Source organism: Megalops cyprinoides, chromosome 24 (assembly GCF_013368585.1).
Source record: "Megalops cyprinoides isolate fMegCyp1 chromosome 24, fMegCyp1.pri, whole genome shotgun sequence".
Classification (NCBI taxonomy): Eukaryota; Metazoa; Chordata; class Actinopteri; order Elopiformes; family Megalopidae; genus Megalops; species Megalops cyprinoides.
The window spans coordinates 24,538,486-24,561,186 of NC_050606.1; the positions used below are offsets into that span (position 1 = coordinate 24,538,486).

The 22,701-nt window shown below is 39.6% G+C and overlaps 1 protein-coding gene across 6 annotated transcripts in view; it reads left to right on the forward strand.

Annotated features, from left to right (window-relative positions):
• The window catches only part of chid1 (chitinase domain containing 1), a 67,080-nt gene extending 44,860 nt beyond the window's left edge, over window positions 1–22,220 (forward strand). For all 6 annotated transcript variants that reach the window (XM_036518706.1, XM_036518708.1, XM_036518705.1 and 3 more), the window contains 5 exons: window positions 6,622–6,723; window positions 7,100–7,252; window positions 19,530–19,610; window positions 21,859–21,901; window positions 22,017–22,220. In XM_036518706.1, coding sequence (XP_036374599.1) covers window positions 6,622–6,723; window positions 7,100–7,252; window positions 19,530–19,610; window positions 21,859–21,901; window positions 22,017–22,115 — 478 coding nt within the window. In that variant the 3' untranslated portion in view covers window positions 22,116–22,220. The remainder of the gene's footprint in view (window positions 1–6,621; window positions 6,724–7,099; window positions 7,253–19,529; window positions 19,611–21,858; window positions 21,902–22,016) is intronic.
• The last annotated feature ends 481 nt before the right edge of the window (window positions 22,221–22,701 follow it).

The following is a 22,701-nucleotide window of genomic DNA, read 5'->3' on the forward strand; positions in this document are numbered from 1 at the left end:
AACCAGGGAATTATCGGAGAAGGCAGAGAAGGCAAGCTTTTGCCTCAAGACATGGGGAGTGACCAACTCCTGAAGATGGTTAGCTGCAGGGGGTGTCAGGGAGACGTCCCTGTTCACTGCCCACCACCAGGAGATGTTCCGGGATAAGGGGTGAAACATTTATGACCCTGTTTTTATCATGGTAAATGTGGATTAAAATGCCAAATTACAACAAAAATATTACCATATTTAGAGTTCACGTACTGTGCTTAATTGGCTCTAAAGAAATAGTACACTGACGACATATAGGTATCCAATTGATTGTTTTAGGTAACTGATGATACTTAGTGTCAGTACTCACTGTGTTGTAGATACAGAAATTTTTTTGTTATTTAGTCATTTAGTCAAGATATGTTTTTCTTTACTGTCTGAGTTATTGGAGATAATTTACTGGAGTCATGTGAGTTGAGTCTAAGTAGACATCACAGTGATACATCAGTACTGATTCCAGAACAGTTTAGGAGACTGATAGTCTTGTGATTGCCATTCTCAACCAAACTGTTCCATCAAGGTTGCAGAAGCAGGAACTGGTCAGCAATCTCCTCGCTGAAAGGAAAACAGTGTACAACCCTAATCTGATGCATTTGTTAAAAAAGGAGCTGCTCAACCTAACTTTTGTTTAGCTAACATCCGTCACCTGAAGTTGTACTGTTTCTAACTGGGAAACCAGCCTCGGTCGGCTCCAAGTGGGACTAAGTATATACAGACATAAATAGTCTCACAGCTTTACTTATCTGGAAGGGTCAAGAAAGGTCTAATGGGAGCAGTTGCAGCTGGTGAGCTGGAAATGGGAAGCTGAAACATTACCTTTAAATCTATCATTACTTTCAACCTGTTCCCCTTTATCCTCCTTGATTAACAATAAAACAAATAATTAACAGAATAATTGACACCAATGCGTAAATAGAGTAAATGATTATGCTGCGAAACAGCGCAGATTGTCTGTAGTTTGTGCGCTATTGCGAAAGCTACAGCATGAGGTTGTTTAATTAACAAGGATGGCAATTTGAACAATTAAGTGGCAAGTAATTCCAAAGCTTTCTCTTAAATGTTTCACATTATAGCTTTCTTGTGTTACAAAATTCAAATTACAAAACGGAGCTAAATTTTGTTAGATCGATTTAAATTACTGAGAATAAACTTTTAGGTTAGGTTAGGTTGAGTGCAGTGAACAATAACGATTAGAACACAGACCTCACAAAAGCTGTGATGTATCATGAGCATTTAATGTAATTTAAATCGATAAATGTCATCCTTGTTAATTAAACAATTTCATGTTGTAGCTTTTGCAAGCACACAGACTACAGACAATCTGTGTTGTTTCATGAGCATAATCATTTACTCCATTTACGTGATTGGTGTCAATTATTCTGTGAATTATTTTTTATTGTTAATCAAGGAAGATAAAGGGGAACAGGTTGACAGTAATGATAGATTTGAAGGTAATTTTTCAGCTTCCCCTGTTTCCAGCTCACCAGTCGCCACTGAATGGGAGTGAGTTCTCTTATTTTGTGGGAACCTTTCCCGTCTTCAAACATATATTTGAAAGCAGCAAAACATAAGTGTGGCATAGTGGCATACATACCGTGACCATTTCAGCAATTTAAGGGTATGAGATTGTGTATTTAATTTAGCTACAGCGGTCTGTTCAGTTTCTCTTGAGGTTATCTTGCAACACTTGCAGAATTAAATTTACATCCCTAAAAAAGTGCCCATTGTGTATATTTTCATATTTCAAACCAAATTAATTACATATCAGAATCAGACCATATCAGAGTCACACCACCAGAGACAAATGTGTTCGGATATCTGTGGCAACTATTATACTTAGTTAAAGTTGCTGTTAAAGTGAGCTGTAGCTGATGACGTTAAAATTGGTCAATTTAGTCTTAAATGTTGCACTAACTGGTGGGTGTACTGACACATAAATGACTTTAAAAACCCTTTCAACATCAGAACTGCAACTGTTGTTTTAGCAGTAAGACAGCTAGGTAGCTATCCTAGCTGGAATGGAGCTGGTTGTTCCAGCTAGAACATTGATTGCATAAGTAAAATAAAACATGATCTGCCAGTTAGTTTAGACATTAACATACAAGTTAGCCACATAGAAAACATTCCCTTTTCGTTTTCCGTATGAACACTTTTAAGGGGATGTATTATAGTTTCCCTTTATAACAATGCTATTTACATTCAGTGTTGAAGGTCCAAACAGGAGAACACCTTGAGGGTACACATCTTTTTAACCACTTAATTTTTAAATAAATGCATGCTGCTTATGTGTTGACACAGTGATCAAAGTTAAACATCCATTCAACATTACATTTTAACACAAGAGATTCAACATTCTACCAGTGTTGTAAAATCAACACAATTAGATCAACACATTTAAATGTAAAATCAACACAGTTAAATAAATATAAATGTTTCATTTTGAATCAGAGATGTCACTAACATATCAATCATAAAATTAATCATAAAATTAATTAATTGATTCAACCATTGAAAACTGAACACTGATTAACAACCAATACAGAGCAGTTAACCAAAATGAAACCTTGATTCTTGGTTTCCTTGCTATACACCGAGTCAAAACATTATGACCACTACACTACACTACACTACTACGTTGATCATCTCCATACATGTCAAGGTCTGGGTAGATTAGATGGTAAGCGAACAATCATTTCTCCTAGTCAACATGTTGGATGCAGGAGAAATGGGCAGGAGTAAAGACCTGAGCGACTTTGACAAGGGCCAAATTGTTATGGCCAGAAGACTGGGTCAGAGTGTCTCTGAAACGGCAAGGCTTGTGGGGTGCTCCCCAGTGGCTCGAGGAGGGACAAACCACAAACCGGCGACAGGGTTTTGGGCGCCCAAGGCTCATTAATGCGTGAGGGCAAGGAAGGCTATCCCGCCTGGTCTGAACCGACAGAAGGTCTGCTGTGGCACAAGTTGCAGAAAATTTTAATGATGGTTACGGGAGGAATGTGTCACAACACACAGTGCATCGCACCCTGCTGCGTATGGGGCTGCGTAGCCGCAGACTGGTCAGAGTACCCATGATGACCCCTGTCCACCATCGAAAGCGCCTACAATGGGCCCGCAAGCATCAGAACTGGACCTTGGAGCAGTGGAAGAAGGTCGTCTGGTCCGATGAGTCCTGTTTTCTTTTAGATGACGTGGATGGCTGTGTATGTGTGCAGCATTTACCTGGGGAACTGATGGCACTGGGATGCACTGTAGGAAGATGACAAGCCGGCGGAGGGAGTGTGATGCTCTGGTCAGTGTTCTGTTGGGAAACCCTGGGTCTGGCCATTCATGTGGACATCAATTTAACACGTGCCACCTACCTAAATATTGTTGCAGACCAGGTATACCCCTTCATAGCAATGGTATTCCCTGACGGCAGTGGCTTCTTTCAGCAGGATAATGCACCCTGCCACACTACACACATTGTTCGGGAATGGTTTGAGGAACGTAAGGAAGTGTTCAAGGTGTTGAACAGGTGATGCCAAATTCTCCAGATTTCCATCCAATTGAGCATCTGTGGGATGTGCTGGACCGACAAGTCCGATCCAAAGTGGCTCCACCTCGCAACTTACAGGACTTGAAGGATCTGCTGCTAATGTTTTGGTGCCAGATACCACAGGACACCTTCAGGGGTCTTGTAGAGTCCATGCCTGGGTGGGTCGGTGCTGTTTTGGCAGCACACAGAGGAGCAACAGCATATTAGGCAGGTGGTCATAATGTTTTGGCTCATCAGTGTATGTTCATGTGGGAGAACAGCACAGGTTAACAAACCTTTTAATTGTTAAAATTTTAAATAAAATGTGTGTTATGACACTGATCACATTTTCAACTTGAGCTTCATGGGTTGGCTAACTAGCTAGCTAACTTCATAACACATTATATTTCTAGCTATTTGTGAAGTGTGCAAATAGATTATTAGCTTTAGGTGGCATTCTAGCTGGCTCCTTAGCAAGCAACTTTAATAAAACTTTGAGAAATGTTTGTTAGTAATATTTATGTTCCAAGAAATTATGATTCAGAGCAGTTTAAATAATTTATGCTTTATCTGGCTGGGTTAATTTTTAAGTAGAGCTGGAATAAAACTGAACGTTTTTCAATGTAAAAACGAAAAACATTGTTTTTCAAATAATCAACCCAAACGTTTCTATTGACTGAATATGTGTGTCATGAATGTTAACTGTCCTTTCACATTGCATCATCATGGTACATAGTATAACGTGGACTGTGGTGCAAAGAGTTATATTTAGGAATACTGTAAGTAGCACATACTGCAGCCAACAAGTCCCCTGTGATTGTGTCACAAGTGCACATTAGGAAAACTTACAAAGGGGTGCTACTGTAGACAGAACTTCTTTATCCATCAGCAACACTGTGACAAGCTCTCAAAAAGGTACAATGCCTTGAAAAGAACCCTGTGGGACAGTATATAGCTCATTCCTCCATAACCCATCTTTTAACATAAGAAATTTCCATAATTTCATACCAGTCTTCTGCTTTCCCATGGGCTGTATCCCCACGGTCAGAAACAGATTAATATTTATGTATTTATGGGGAACTTTAATCAATTTACAGAACTTTTTCTGAAATATCCTTATTATAATATTTATCTTCATCTAATGGCTTAATGTTATGATTATGAGATCATTTTCAAAAGCCTTAAAATTACACCCCACCCAGTGCACAGCTTCTGTAATCTAGATTAATTGTTTAAAATTAAAATTGTGAATATTGAATATATTGTAGTGATCATATGTTTTACTGGATTATGTTCGGCCTTGCAAGATTTGCCATGTATGATCCACACACTGTGCACACACAATTTTATTGTGGTGTACAGGACATTTGATAAAATTTAAGCTTATTTACATATTTATTCACTTCTATAAAATTTACCATTTTATTGGCTTGTACTGGCTGTGCTTACACATGTTGCAACTTTTTCTTTGCACCTTAGATAGCATGTACAACCAAATTTTCAGGCCATCCCAACTTTTTTTGTAATGACAGCTCATTGAAAGTGTGCCTTAAAATCCAATGTCTAAATCTTTAACTCAGTTCATTTTGCAATAGCTGTTCATGTATACCTCATTTATTCCATACTTCTTCCATGTATGTGTCCTGCACTACTGTTGTTGTTTGTTGTAACACTACTGTTGTTTGGTATTTGTTGTTGTCACTTTTGATGCTGTATGCAAAAACATTATGCTTGGCCAGTAAATTCTGATTCTATTCTATTTTAGCCAGTCTTAGGAAAACTGGCAAAAACCAATAATAACAAAAATCCACACAGTTACAATAGGGTTCCTACAGATCAAAATGTACAGAAACTAGCAAACACTCATAATAACGCACATTTACATCACTTGCAGTACTTAAGCTGTTTAAATATAACTTAAACTGTTAAATATAAAGTAGGTTAACACATCTTTATTTAAAATGTGCTAAACATCTCCTTCAAACAGGCTGTAGTGGTTCCCCCATCCACTCCAGGCAGAAACCCCTCTAGGAATATCTGAGTGGTATCATTGCATGTGTTTGGCAGAGTTAAACAAACACAGGACAAATATGCATCGTGAATTTTACATTTACATTATTCTTTGTCGTTTAGTAGATGCTCTTATCTACAGCGACATACAGAACGCATACATTTAACAATACATTTACATTTCTGACATCCAGAAGACACTCACCCAAAGTGATGTATTAGACGTGAATACATCCAACATTATGTTTACGTTTTTGACATCCAGCAGATACTCCTAACCAGAGCAACTCTCAAGGTCAAGCACAAAGGGCATCCAACAAAAGGTACACAAACAAGGAGACCACCATCTACAAAGGATGAGAAACAAGGCTGTTATTTCCACTGTTTCTTCAGCAAAGACGCACCCTATAAATGCCCTGCTCTGTTAATGAGTGGATGAGCAGACAGCTGAGAGAGGGAAGACTAAACTATCGACTAATTAGAGTAGCGGTTAAAATGCACTTGCAAAACTAAATAGATTTTAGAATAGTTTTAAATAGAAACTATCAATAAAAAATTAAATCTGAAAATGTACACTCATCTTATCTTTACTTTATAGCTGTAGTGTAATGGCTAGGTTATTTTTGTTATTCCTTAGAAAACTAGTAGGCCTCCCAGCTATCTAAGTTAAACTAACAGTGATGTTTGCTGCCGATATGCTACAGGCTAAAGGACAGGCAAACGAACACGAATGTGGTCATGATCAACAAAATACAGAACACTTCTCTTACATGAGGCAATTAGGAACATGCAATGATAATTTGAATAGATGTAAATATTTTGCCAGCAATTTACAAACTACATCATTATAATCCCTCAAAATCTGTCAGCATGAGTGGAACAGTGACAACTTTTATTTCAGCAGATACTTGTGGAATCCAATTTTTGAACATATCATGTACTTGGACATTTGGCAAATGGAACAAATGCACATATTTTACAGAAATTTACTGCATCATATTTCAGTCTTGGTGTATTCTATGAAATGATTGGATTATTTGGTATGTTTCTGTCTTTGTCTTCCTCAGCTCTGGGCAGCCAGGAATGTTTGAGCGGGAAGACTTTGAGCAATTGGCTCCTGTTGTGGATGGGTTTAGTCTCATGACCTATGACTTTTCCAACCCAGGGAGGTCAGGTTTTCATATATGCTTCTGTATGCCAATGGCTCATGATGCACTGACACTTGCTAAGACATTGGAATTCTATGAGATGACTGAAGGAACAATGCTAATGCACGTAATCATTGATTCATTCCCTGAATGAATAGCACTCACTAACACATGACACATCAGTGGCAGAGTAGCTTGATGAACTGATTATGACACAGCATTAAAGAGTTTGTAATTATATATATTTTATTTCATGCTTATATGAAAAAAAACAACTGCACTGAGGATAATTCAACTGTAAGAAGTTTAGATATGTGAGGCCTTTTTGTTTATAAGAGAGCCCAGAGTAGTTTCAATTGACTATGTTTGTCTGTTTCTGTCTCTGGATGTATCCTAGGCCTGGCCCCAGCTCCCCACTGCCCTGGGTGCGTGAGTGTGTTCTTCAGTTGTCCCCACACACCCAGTGGAGACACAAGATCCTGCTGGGACTCAATCTGTATGGTCTAGACTTCTCCATCCAGGGAGGGGCTGAACCACTGCTGGGGGACAGGTCAGAGCCCATGAAGACACAGCCACCCCATGTACACAAGACTTTGATATACTGATAAACTATGGATACTACACACTTATATTCTAATTGCAGACTCAGGCAGATTGTCATGGGTCTTGAATATTGTTGAGCTGTTCTTTCAGCCTGCATATGGCAGCAATGCCTCCACCCCCCGAATTCTCAACTCCAGACTCTTGGTTGAAGAGGACACACACCCCTTTCACTCCACCCTCAAATATTTAACACAACATGAATGAGGTTGCAAAGTTGATCTGCGGCTGTGTTCCACACGTATGCTACACAGCTAATTCCTACATACACACAAAAGCCTGTGTATGTGGAACGCACACATACATATACTGAATACATAACTTTTGAGGCACATACATACACACATACTGTACAACACACATACATGAATGCATACATTCACAAACATACATTCACCCAACACACACATGTGGTGGTAGAGGCTTTTAAACACAGATGCTAAGTGCAGATGCTGTCATCAAAAAGGTGTGTCCAAATCAGTTCTGGTAAATAAATTGTACTGTACATGGTGCAAGCTCAAGCAGGATGGAAACTCATTAATGAGGGTATGTCTGTGCACTAGCCAATTAGGCGGCTTGCCACATTATCCGTAAAGGAGCATTTGCACTTGCACCAAGCCACAGCATTTGTAGATAGCACAATACCAGAATACAGATGTCTCACAGTTGCAGCAGCTATCACCAGTATGTTGTTTGTGCCTGTGTTCTGCCTGTTAAAAAGAAAAGGTCACAAGCAAAGTAAATGTGAATGTTAGGTTACATGTATTATATTGCTGTATCCAGAAAGAGTGAAGTGACAAGATAATGTGACTCAACATATGACATCATTGCATAAAACTGAAAATAATTGAAGTGAAAAAACGTAATCTTTCTTGCATTGCTTTATACAGTAGGACTTTGCAGTGATGTACCGACTTTGACAGATTTAGAATGGGCCTTATTGTTCATGGCTGTGGTGCCTTCCAAAAGTAGACTCTGAGGCTGGAGGTCAAAAATTTGGTAGAGGGAGATCAGGGTATTTCCAGGATAGTTTTTTTGCTATCTTTGAAGTGTAGGGGGGAAGTCAGTCTTCCTCACAGGGGCAATGCCAATTACTGTATGTAGGGACAATGCCTACGATTAGAAAGGGGTACCACTTATGTGTAAGGAATATCCTTACATGAGGTGCCAGTTATATTGGTGATAATTAAATTAAACATATGGAGGCGCCATACAGAATATGGTGTCTACCATAGTGGTTAAAATAAAATATCAGTCTCAAATTCGTATATCAGTCTCATAAAATATGCTAAACTATTAATTTGGAACTTCAATTAATAATTAAATTAATAATCATGGTTGAAATTACCACATCAATAGTTAATCTTAATCAAATCACAATATTATCTATTTAGCTAACTAAACAAATAACACTGATTACAACACACAACCTTGGAAAAATAAGGCATTTATTGAAATATAAAATCAGAGTCGGAAGGCACATGTATGTACAGTAAATGGAGCACGTGTACGTATTTACACTGATGTGTAGATTTGCGTGAATGTCTTGTGCAAGTGTATGAGCGTGTGTGTGTGTGTTCCTTTGTTCTGAGTAGCGCGTGTGCTGCGCGTGCTTGCTGAACACACGTGTTCAAAGAGAACAAAGGAACATGCGTGTGGCGGCGAGTTTGAGTTGCCTGTGTGCATGTATGAATGAACATAACTTCTGTTTGGTACAGGATATGTTCGGACTATTGATAACTGCGAGGCTATTCTGTGCGGATTAAAAGAAGGTACCGGGGGTTAGTAAGACGATACGCATGCAAAGACCCTACGTCTCTGTGTGGTATCTTAACTAACGCTGCGCGGTGTGTGACAAATCAGTCAGGAACAACGAAACATGGCTAGTTACGTTACTCGTAATGATCTGAAACACACGGATGTACAACATTCATCAATGTAGCTAACATTCAGGTGTTTAGCTATGCAAAGTCCTATGCCCAGGGTTAACAGCCTACTGTAGCTCATCGATCTGCCAAATAAGACTTATTTCAGCCAATTAGAACTTATTCCTCAGTGATAAGTGACTGTGTTTCTGTCACATCTGATAGTCGGAGGGATAAGAACAACGAGAGCCTACCGGCAGTGAGTAACATTTTAGTGTCTACTAACTAGTGTCCTCTTTTTTGAAAACCAAAATATGGCCACTCTAGGTAAATATTAACGTTATATATTTACCATGTTCAAATATTTGTCGAACTGGTCCGTTCACTACCTGTGGGACAGCAGTGCTTCTGAATGACATTGTATCATTTTGTATCAGCTAAACGTTATCAAACTAGCTAGCTAGCTAGCTAATTAGCTAGCATTAGCTATTGTAATCTAATGTTAGCTAGCTAGTTAGCTAGGCTTGCTAGCTAACACTCACTGTCATCAAACGCTAAATATAATACTGCATTGGATGGTTTATGAGATTATGAGATGGGTTATGAGAGTGGCAATCACCACATGACCTGTGGAAATCCTGTTCAGTCATATTCATCTGCAAATGGTAGCCTGACTGGATAAGAGAAGACAAGTACACTGCCATACATCAATTGCTAAATCACAGAACCCAAAAAACATCACAATACTACGTGTATTGGTGTTAGGGGGCAGCGGTTGAGGTCTTCAGTCTGCGTCTGAAGATGATTCGCCAGTGATCTGCTGTCCTGACCCCCACGGGCGTTCATTCCACCACTGAGGGACCGGTATAGACAGGGATTGTGTTTGAGAGGAGAGACCCCGTCAGAATGGACCAGTGACTTCCCCCATGGTGGCAGAGCATAGTGATGTTGGTGGAATGTACAGTTTGAAGACTGATTGTAGGCATGAGGGGGCTGTCCCAAGGTTTTAAACTTGGTATTAGTGATACAGGAAGCCTATGAATTGAGGTGAATAACTTGACTACATTTTAGGGAGATTGTAGACAAGTCATGCAGCTGCATTTTGGATTTGATTGCATTTGGGGCTGGATGGCACAGGCAGGAAGATGGGAAAAGAGGGAGTTACAGTAGTCCAGGCATGAGAGGACCAGGGCCTGAACTAGGAGCTACATAGAATATATAGTGAGGATCCTTTGTACAAAAAGAATCTGCACACCTGACTCACTGCTGAAACCTGAGAGGAGAAGGACAGTTGGCTATAAAGTATTACACCAAGGCTTTTGACAGGGCTAATGGTGATAAGGCTTGTAGAGTCTATGCTGAGGGAGAGGTCTTGAAATGGGGGGGACCTGGATGGGATGAAAAGCACCTCAGCCTTAGCCACGTTGAGCTTTAGGCAGTAGTCCACCATCCACTGTGAAAAGGCAGCTGAGTACAGAGCTTTGAAGGACACCCATAGACAGGCTGTGGGATCTAGACAACCCACTGTTCCAGGACACCCGGAAAGAGTGTCCAGAGAGGTAGGATTGAACCCAAAGAACAGTGGTGTCAGCGATCCCCAACTTAGCCAGGATAGACAGAAGCAGAGTGTGGTCCACTGTATCAAAGGCTGAAGAAAGGTCCAGAAAAATCAAGACTGAGGAATGGGAGGATGCTCTGGTTGATTGAGGAGCCTCAGTAATGGAGAATAGAGCAGTCTCTGTGGAATGACCAGCTCTGAAGCCAGACTGAAAAGGGTCAAGAAGGTTGTTTTGGGAGAGAAAGGAGGATAGTTGGTTGAGCAATAACATTTACAAGGTCGGCGCCCACTGCAATGCTTGCTGTGGCTTCTTTGACAGAACTAGCTTCCACCCACCTGGTAAAATAATCAATAAAAACAATAATATTGGTATTTTCCAAACATGTATGAGATAGGGGTTAATGAAGTCAACACCCATGTATTCCCAGAGGTACGCTGCATGGATTGGAATCAGAGGCCCTGATGGTTTTCGCTGGCTTGGCTTCACCAGCTGGCGTATGTTACAGGACAACACATACATCTTCACATCTCTCATCCTAGACCAGAACAAACATGCCTGTAGGCTGCTGAGAGTCTTTGCAAAACCCAGGTGTGCAGGGCTGGGCAAAGATGGACTGGCACATAGAGTCATAGGAGTTTGAGGGGTTGTAGACCGCTCACTTTGTCATTTTGTTAAGAACACTTTGTCATTTCTCGTAGTGGTACAGTAACTTGTCATGCAGACTGAATATTGAACCATCATCATAGTCCTCTGAATCAATCACAGAGTCCAGAATCTGCCTCATCTGTGTACTCACAATGAAGCTGTTGAAGCTGCTCTTTTCTTTTTGAATCACCGTTGGCTGCTGCCTGAGGTTCAAGTAATGTCAAATCAATTTTGGTTTAGAAGAAATCATGTGTGGTAGAAAAAACAAAATTAAAAAGGAATTAGTGCAGGTACAAAATAAGTGAACCCCAAGTTGCATTGATTAGATCAAGTAGGTAAGTAGAAACAGGTGAGTAAATAATTAGGTACCAAATTAACCAATCAAAGGAGAGATCATTAGGAAAGTTTTGGCAGGACTCTGATAAATGGCAATAATAAACCCATACAGGTAAATGCAAACGCACCATGCCAAGAGGAAAGGAGATCTCACAGGGCATCAGGAAATGGGTAGTCAGAGTACATCAGTCTGGGCAAGGCTATAAAATCATTTCAAAAAGATTTGAGCTCCATCAGTCTACTGTGAGGCAAATAATTTACAAATGGAGAGCATTTAACATGACAGCAACTCAGCCTAGTAGTGGACACCCTTCCAAAATATCCCCTACACAGCCACAAGAAAAAAAATAAAATCAGGTAAAAGCCAACCCAAATATAACACCTAAAGATTTGCAGACCTCCCTTCCAACATCTCAGACATCTCTGTTCCTCCGTTTGTTGGCAACATGAGAGATCACATGGATCAGCCTTTCACTTTCAGTGCTGATGTAGGGGACAGACAGACCTTGCGTGTAATTTTGGCCAGGGTAGTGAATCACATCTTGTTTTACCAGTAATCCAGTGGGGTTTCATTCCTTGAAGTGGGAGATTCTGACAGGAATCTTACATTTTAAAATATAATAATACTGTATATTAGTATTAGTTTAAGGGATGGACAAACATAATGCATGATTGATTGGCAGTGCTTTACACGAGTGGTTTAGAATTTTAAAAGCTATAACCGATAATTTAATGTGGATTAAATTGTGGATTTAATCTTTATTGGGTTTTCAGTGTTTGTACAAGTGATACACCTCACAAGTGATACACAGTGAGTATCTAGAAGGAAAACATACAGTAATCATTGATCTTACCTTAATTAAGGGAACTAAGACCCTCTGTGAGAAATCAAAATGAGACGAAACTAAAACAAAATGCAAGCATCAAAGAAAACCTGTAGTTAAGCAAACAAAAACAAGAACACAAAGAAGCAATTAACCAACAGCAACAAAATTTAGCAATGGTTCCAGTAGGAGACAGATTTTCAACAATTTGAACCATGAAATCAAAAAGAAAAAGAAAAAAGAAACAGTAACAAACGGGCGGCAGTGTAGCATAGTGGTTAAGGAGCAGGACTCGTAACCGAAAGGTTACTTTGGGCAAGGTACTTAACCCACAGTTGCCTCAGTAAATATCCAGCTGTATAAATGGATAACATTGTAAAGAACTGTAACCTATGTAAGTCGCTTTGGATAAAAGCGTCTGCCAAATGAATAAATGTAAATATAAATGGGATACAAAAAGGAAGGAGAGGAAATGTTTACAGATGCACTTTTTGTTGTTGTGCCTCAGAGATGACGTCACATAGTAGTGGTCAAATTCTGGCTCCTACCTACTCCTTTATTTGTTGTAACCATTAATTTGTACATATCCATTCACAGTACAATTAACGTTACTGTGATAAGTGTCCTGTAAGTTGGCCTTGGGTTTTGCAGCCATAATTATGAGCAACATCAAAACTCACAGCAGTAGCCTATAGCAGTGATTCTCAACCTATTTTGCACTGCGACCCAATTTTTAACATTCCAGCTCAGTCATGACCCTATATAGTGAAGTAGTAAAATTAAATAAAGTAGTAAAACTAGCCAGCTCATTCAACATTCAACATCATGCCTACTGCAATTTGACAATTGAAAAAATGTGACTGTTTCTGATCTTAAATAAGCCATTCTAACATTTTTAAGTAGGAGAAATATGGGTTAACATAATTTAATATTAATTATGAAATATAATTGTCAAGTTATATTTTATGATCCTGTTCTTCTTAATGAGAAATCTGGAGCTTCCTCCTTTTAATAAGACTGTCAACATTTGGGGTAACTGAAGACAGTGCAATCTGGAGATCATGTTCAACATTCAGTTTATTTCTGCTTTTGTTCTTTAGCTGGGTGAGACCAGAGAAGCTAGCCTTGCATAAATATGTGGTACTGAAAGGCACTCTGATTGTATTGTTAGCAAGAGCAGGATACTCGCTTGCAATGCTGCACCAGAACTGAGGGAGACTCAACTCTGAGAACTTCTTTTGAAGACCATGATTGCATGATAACTCAGTTGAGTTTCTTTCTCAGGTGACAAAATCACGGTTTCCATGTCAACTCCGAATGGCTCCCTTATCCACTTTTGGGCCAGCACGTTCTCCTCTTCTGGAAAGTAATCGCAAAATTGCACGTGCACACTGATCACCCTTTTCAGCACTGAGCTGTCTGAATCTGTCAGGTTTTTTACCTCATGACACACATTCGGTAACATGTCCAGCTTGCCATTGGTAACATGCTTGGTCCACAGAGTCAACTTTTTTTTGAAGGCATTGATTTTGTCAGTTTGCTCAAATCGGTTATGCCCCCTCCCTTGTAATGACACGCTCAGTGTTTTCACATAATCAAAAATGTCCGCAAGATAAGAAAGACGAGCAATCCACAGGTCATCGTTAAAATAGTCTGCTAGATCTGACTTCTTTTCCGCAAGAAAAGCTGCCAACTCGCTTCTAAGCTCGTAAACTTGGGATAAGACTTTGCCCCTGAAGCCAGCGGACCTCAGCGTGATAGAGCAGTTGTTCGTGCCCACTCCCCATCTCTTGAAAAAAAGCTTGAAAACACCTTGCATTTTTGGCTCTATGCTTGATGTAATTAACAACTTTCACCACCTCTCACAGTGTTTCGTGAAGCTCCGGTACCGTGTCTTTAGCAGCTAATGCTTCTCTATGTAAAAATTAGTGGTTCCATGTTGCGTTCGGTGCAGCTACATCCAGAATTTTTTTCACAACCCCTGAATGTTTGCCTGTCATCGAGGCTGCTCCGTCCGTTGTCACACCAATAAACTTCGTCCCCAAGTATGTATTCAGTGCAGAAAGAATCTCAGTGGTGGATTTCAGCAAATCCGCATTAAACAAAAACTGCTCTTCAAAGTCATCAGTCCACACATGCCGCACATACAGCAGAATTGCATGGTTAGCCACGTTGGTGGATTCATCAAGTTGTAAAGCGAAACAGTCGCTAGCTGAGAGACGCTCGGTTATCTGGTGCTTAATGTCATCAGACATGTCACAGACCCTCCGATGAACTGTATTGGGAATTGTCTTTAATTTTTTAGCTTCTGACTCAGTGACTGACTCAGAGTTCGGTGCACATGTCGATCGCACAAGGAAGGATAAGTTCTTCTGCAACTGTATGGGCCTTTTTACACATAGCAATTCGATACGAAACCAGATAGGAAGCACGGAGTGGTTGGGGGGGTCGGTCGGCAACAGCAGAAGTTCAGAAACACTTGTTTACCTTCTCTGTGGACTGCATTTTCCCCCACCCACATTCTGCGAAGACCCGCCCCTACTCTGCCTCTGATTGGCTCTGACCCTGATATTCTTACCCTAACCATCTCACTCCTAACCAACAAAGGCAACGAGTACTCGCCAATCAGAGAAGGTAAGAAATTGTGTTTGGAATTAGTGGGGTTCAAAACAATTCTTTTCCATATCCGGTTGGGCGGCATACATGAATCTGTAAATAGTTTTATTGCATTTTTAAAATTACTCTACATTGTTCCAAACATCCTGTCCATTATTAGCATGCTCTGCGGTAAAACCGCACGTGTGAAACCAAATGTCAATGAAATTAATAATAATTAAATCGTAATATCCATTACATACCATTACAGACTGCACCATGCTATTCAAACAATCATACAGCCGCAAACTATACTTCGTCTTTAGGAAGGTAATAGAACCCTTCATTTTAACGCATAGCCTATAAGTAAGCCTACATGTCATTTGCTAAAACTAAAAAAATGCACTGAGGAAAAAAGAGCCACGCTTATATTCAAAGTGAAAAACTTCGTTTTACAAATTTTGAACTAACCGAACCCAAACATTTTAATATACTTGTAGTCACCTGTCAAATTGTAATGTGACAGTGAAGGCATGTCACTGCCCCCGCTATCTGTCACACATACAGTAGCCTAGTTCATTAAACAAACACATGGGGTCTCCCTCACACACACACACACGACCTAACGTAAATGTGTAACAAAGTAACATAGCCTACATAACAAAGTCTTAATAGAAGAACATTAATCATAAAGAAAAGCTAACGACAAAAACAAAAAGAATCATGGGAACACACACTTCCTCAGCAGCAGTGACTGTAACTGTAACTATCAACCGCTACAATATATTATGTAGTCTAAGCAACATAATTAAAATAATCCACAAAACCACTGTAGTTTACTGAACTATTCAACAGTGATTCAGGTCAGTAGAGGGTGTTTCACGCTGTACCCCTTGGAGTCATATGGAACCATTGTACTGAGAACATTTTGGGGCATTTTGGGACTCATCGTCAACATAGTCAGAATCTTTCGAGTCTGAATGAACCATTGTACTGAGAACTTGTCAACAGTACATCAGGTCAGTAGGGGGGAGTTTAGAGTCTTCATAGTCACTGGATCTTTTGAGTCTGAATGAACCGTTGTACTGAGAACTTGTCAACAGTACATCAGGTCAGTGGGGGGAGTTTAGAGTCTTTGTAGTCACCGGATCTTTTGAGTCTGAACAAACTGTTGTACTGAGAACATGTCAATAGTACATCAGGCATTCAATACACAGTACACAGTGGGGGCATTTCGAGTCTTCCAGAGTCAGTCACATGCTGTAGTCACCATGGTCAGCATAGTTACTGAGCCTCTGTGCCGAGATGGCCAGTGGGAGGTGCTTTAAGTGTTTTTGCATTTCAGCCATTGGCTAGTTGTCATCATGAACGTACTGCTGATACAGTTTTGTGATAGGCTGCTTCATGGACAGACAGCGTAGCTAATATACATTGGAGGGGGAACGAATCTTTTAGAATAGAGATTCAGTACACTCAGTACACCTCAAAGATTCATTCAAAAAGATTCGTTGCACATCACTGCACATCACTATTTGGAATGCCCTTTGAAGTTTGAATGCGTCACACGAGACTTATGTTTACTCACACATCACTGTTTTCATCAAAAAAGCGCTGTATTGACACTATGCGTTCACACTATGGCTTCAAAGGCACCAAACAAAATTACATTTTAAATTAACTGAAAGGGTAAAACTGTAAATGATAATATTGCCTATTGTAATATTAATATATTATTCAATGTTGTATTCTCCCACTCATTTTTTGATAGGAGAATCATTACTAGTAGGCTACATCATTAATGCTAGCTAGTCACAGAAGAAACCGCTAACTGTGATGACTGTGGAGTCTAGCTTGCCAAACGTTTCTACCTGAGCCATCCAGCTATGATGAAATGTTTTGACCTACAATGTTCAATAAAATTCAGCAGGATTCCTACCAAGCTAGCTACGCAATAAACAAATCAGATGTGCCACAGAACCACTGTGCATGTGAGCTAGCTTGCTATTTGCATCATCCGGTCATCGTTTTCAGATGATTTACAGCCTGTTTATTTATATTACATCTTAATTTAATATTTACAGGTCATTAATTTCTAGCATTTTTGTTTTTGTTTCTATTTGGGGAAACCCCGGATTACGCTACATTTCCCGTATCCCGCAGTAGCCTACAAACCCGGTATTTTATACAGGCAAACTGTAGCCTATGAGTTAGCTAGCCAGTTTGCTTTTATGACTGGGTTTATGACTGACAACCTAGCTATGTTTATGGCTTATTTGAGGAAAAATATAGCTCAAGTCATAAAAATATTACCAATAAACAAATAGTTAAGACATGTTTGAACTTTTATAAACTAACTCTTCTGCCTCTCCGCTTCGGCTGTCCGCCATGTGTTTTTTTTAATTTCATGGAATGTTTGTTAGACGAAGGGATTTATGGAATTGCTTTCTCTGTGAAGGACACATGTGACGCTGTCCACAAATGTAGCCAAAATAAGGTATCTTAAAAGACAGCTGCCTTAAGCCGACTGCACACCAGCGCTTTTTTTCTTGTTGTCTTCTTGTTGATGCAGGGCTCCTAACTTTCCCACTGGTAGCACTGGTGCTACCAAGTTTCTCAGTTGGTCGCACCAGCACATGATTTGTTCACACCCTTATTTTTGGTACAGGATGGTATCTGAACATTAAGTATCCCTGGTACTCCAACTACTGCGTTAGCCATTGTGGTTGAAAGTAGTACTTTTTCTTCTTCACTGGCTCAGTCGGTCTCTCCCTACCTGGACCTGCACTCTCATCATCAGTTGTGTCTGAGTCGGGACCTCTCGTTGGCTCTCCCTTTCCACCAGCGTCCTCCTCTCTCTCCTCATTTGGTTTTTTAATCCTTTCGCGCATACGGTCTCACTTGTGTAATTAGCCGTATGCTAAAACCGGTGTGATTAGAACACGAGATTGCAAAAATTCTAGCTAATTCTATCTTTGAGGAATCAGTGAGTTAACATTAAAAAATATACCAAATGCAGCAGTGAAAACTATGAGAAGCTTCATAACTCTAATGAAAACATAACGAACCATGTAATGTAACGTGCACTACATAGCATAAAATAAGTTGCATGCGAAGGGGTTAAAATAATCCGCTATAGACTGCTTCATATTTGGAACACGGTAACAGCTGAATGGATTATTTCGCACATTTCATCACTGATGATGAAAGTGCAGGTAGGGAGAGAGGGACTGAGCCAGTGAAGAAGAAAAAGTACTACTTTCAACCACAATGGCTAACCCAGTACCCATGCCAGAGGGGCACCAAAACAGCCTAATGATCATCATGCACTCGCACGAATGCGACCATGTGAAATTTTAACTCACACACTCTCAAAAAATGATATGCGGGCATATTTGCAAGTCGCACTGGTGCACCTAGTTATAAAATTTAGTCGCACTGTCTCCAAAAATGTGACTGAATGGTCGCGCTCTGGAGCCCTGTGATGTATTCAGCTCCCACATCTATTGATTTACATTCACATTTACATTTACATTTATTCATTTAGCAGACGCTTTTATCCAAAGCGACGTACAAAAGTGCATATAGTGGGCAAACAGGCACAAGGGCAAGATGTGTACAGGTCATACAATGCAGATAGTGCTGAAGCTGAGCACAAGGTCGGTGTAGTGAGCCAGAACTAAACTGATCTAAGGTTACATATATTGAATACAGTCACTGGGAGAATAAAGTACAAGGTAGGAGATAGAGCTACAAGTACAAGCCAAGAATCTTAGATTTACAACATCAAGATGGCAAAGGTGTCAGTTCAGGTAGAGTCTGAAGAGGTGTGTCTTCAGCCCACGATTCCTTTTATATGTTTTATGTAGGGTTGTTTTACCCCATGATGGCTGTTAGAATTAGTTTTCAGGCAGCTGCAAATATACTTGTAATAACTAGAAATGAGCATGTAAAGTGAATGTCTTTAAAAATTTTCTCCCGGGGGACCATGCCCCCAGACCCCCTTAGTTGTGGCAGGTTTTCTCTATCCATGCAGTGTTCTCACCTTTTTTACCCCTTACCTGTTTGCATCCCTGTAGAACAATAGCGTGGATCATTGGAACATAGCTAGTTAGATAATCTATATACAGTAGATTTGATAATGTAACTCTAAATTCAGAGTTGAGACTGATATTTGTGAGTGTGTGATTATCATTGTGTATTATTAATATCTCTCCCACTCTGTCATTTCCACTGTCCCCTTGCCCTCCTCATTTTCCATCATACCCTCCTCTCTTTCTGTTTTCTCCTCTCTTCTCTTATGCTGCCTCTCCTTTACTGATATACTCGTTATCCTTTATGATACACTCTTTCTGTGTCTTTCATGCTCCCCCCTTTGTTTCTCACCCCCCCTAACTCATTTGCAGGTATCTTGACTTGTTAAAGGAGGTGAAACCCAGGTTGCTTTGGGATGAACTGACTGGGGAACACTACTTCAACTATAGGAGGTAAGTTTGTCCATCTCTCACGCATTTCATCAGCAACAAATGTTCTCTGTTAATCATGTTCTAAAACAGAAGCCATCACAATCAGAAAGAACTGATAAAGCTTGTATTTAAGTAGCAACTGCTCCCCTTCCCAGCAGTAATTTATCATCATTACAGTGACTTTATAGCAGTGTGGTAATCCTTCATAAACATTGTGTAAATGTTATATGTTTGCAGGAATATGAGTAAAAAATCTTGTTCACTTCCATAAAGAAGGCTCCCATTGGTATTTGCTATGATGTTATGTTCTGGAGATAAATATTTCATAAGTAGCTAAATTTCCTTTGCATTATTTATAGTCTGGTAATTATCAGTCCTCTGAGTATGTAAAGGTATGTAAACTCTATGATGTATAACACGATTCAGATTCATCCTGATAAAGCCACAGGTCAGAACACAATGTGCAGTTTAGGGCATGAGTCTGTCCGTCTGGTTTTTTACCCAGTTATATCCAGTTAGTGATTGGCATGTTTGCCCTTGAAGCATTCCCAAAAGGAATGCTGTTCTTGCTACATAATCAGAATGACAGAATTGCAACATTTGGGGCAGTCATATTTTGACAACTCGATACAGTGTGTGACATTATGTAGTCACGTAGTTGTCGACACTAGGGGTGAAACGGTGTACTGGTTTGATGCTGTACAGCAATATTGAATTAGAAAATAGTAATATCATACACCATGATATAATCACATCACACAACCAGGATTTGGCATGAATGTCAAAAATATCACCCATAGCAAGACTACGTAACATGATGGAGCAAGAGGACTAAACCTTCCATTTGCTCACATTCTCTATTAGCTCTTTAAATGTAATGATCTGTTGTTACTACACAAGTGCACTTGACAGTTCCTCTCACAAACAGGATGTCTTGCATTTTCCACCTACACACACATTTGGAGTTTCAGGATTGCATTGTCTGTTGAATTATATCCTCCCAGCAAATGGGTCTGTTAAGCTATGGTTTCTCTGGTTTTTTAAAAGAAAGATGGTCTCATAGTAGAAAATGAGGGTGCAATTTGCAGGCCACCTTGTAACAAGCAGGCAGGAGGAATCCACATGCAGAGATAACACAAACCACAGACAGATTATGAAGAAACACAGTACCTTTACTTGAGGCTCAAAAAACACCAGGCTTTGTGCACAGGAGCATACACAAGGCAGGGTAGAGCTTATACAGGACTCGAAAACACTTGATCAAACAAATAAGACACAGGTGGGACTGATTAACTAGATTGGGAAAGCCACAAACACTTTTTAGCATTTTACACTTCCTCTTTTCCCAGGTCATCTGTGATTTAAAAGAAAAGGCTACAAGAAATCTGTGGTTGCTTTAATTTTATTCACTAAACATAACAATATACTATATGGCCATTCACTTTTTCACAAAGGAGGAGAACAATAGGAAAACATATAGTGTGGGGTCCAATATCAACTAATGGTATGCTCAACTAATGCTCAACAAAAACTTTATTGTTTAGGGTTACGTTGCACGGGGGCAGCTGTGGCAATGGTCTAGACATATGGTGACAGAGTTTACTGATTAACAGAGCTGAACTCATTTGTATTGGCAGGCTTAATGTTTCTCTGTTACTTCATCAATGGCAGTACACAAATTTTCTCTCACATAGATCAAATAATGTGGGGTGCAGAAAATTCAGATAACAGTGTATCAGTGTATGCAACAGTGTATTCCTCTTACTTCTTTCAGCTATAAATAACACACATCATTCATGTACATGTTTCATCAATTCCAACTATACCATTACATCAGAGCTAGCTCCATTATATACTACAATTATATTCACCCTGGCTTTCACTACCTTGGACTTGTATATGTTGTAGCTATGACCCCCTAGAATGGTGATTATGACAATGATTATTTGTAATATATCTTTACATTTTACTCATTACCATTATCACAACTGGAATTCCCTGCTGGTCTGATGATTTTGTTAAATTTTTATTATCATGAGTAGATGTTTTTCTGAGCAGAAGTAATGTAAACTAACTATGGTCCTGTACAGCAGCATATTGCAAAGCAAAGAGCCATGTTGCTGTATCTGATCCAAAAAATGGGAGAATGTATTAAGCCCAGTTCACCTGAATGACCATGAGAAGGAAACAGGCTTGTTATCCACATAACTTAATCAGTAACTTGTTCTAGTGGACAAGGGTGTTGCTTATTGTGTCTCTCTTTTTCAAGGAGCAATGGAGTCAAGCATGTAGTCTACTACCCAACTCTGAAGGTAAGATATGATTATGCATGTCTTAGTGTCAGTATGTGTTGATATAACAGGATGTATCTTTGTCTTCATATTGATTGCTTAAGAAGTGAACCACTGTCTATCCCCTCTTTCCCAGTCCATCCAGCTACGTCTTTCACTAGCAGCAGAGTTGAAGACTGGAATATCCATGTGGGAACTTGGACAAGGACTGGACTATTTCTTTGACCTTTTGTGACAGACTGCACCAGCTCATGCACACACAGATACAAGTACATTCATTACTTGCACCTATAAAAACTCTCATTAGATGTTGTACACACTCAGTTCAGCCAACATTGTGATTGAGCACATCAATAAAATGATTATTTCCATAACATAGTTCCCTTGGTTATTCTAAAATATATGTTTGTATATTGTAAAGTAATAACTATGCTGACTTAAAAAATATTTGACATCAGTAATGTGTGTGTCTGGCCTTTCAACTTGACTGGAGTGAGGTTGGAAATGAAAGAGGTGTTTATTTTAGGGGATCCTCGCTTTCTATATAAAGCCTTACCCCTATCTATTCCTCGAATTTCATTTCAGTCTGCTTAATTGTAGGTTGGTGTGTGTGGAATGTGAGTAAGGAAGCCAGGAATTGGCTAACAAGAAAAAACTGTTTAACTGACTGTGGTTAAATACAGGTCTGTGGTTGAGTAAATTTTAAGTTTTTGGTTTTGGGTCTGTCAGTCATTTTGTTTTTATGAGATGCTTGCATTTTGAGCTGTTGTCTCTTCTCATACAACCTATTATTTTATAAGGTAATGCTGAACACGTTTTTG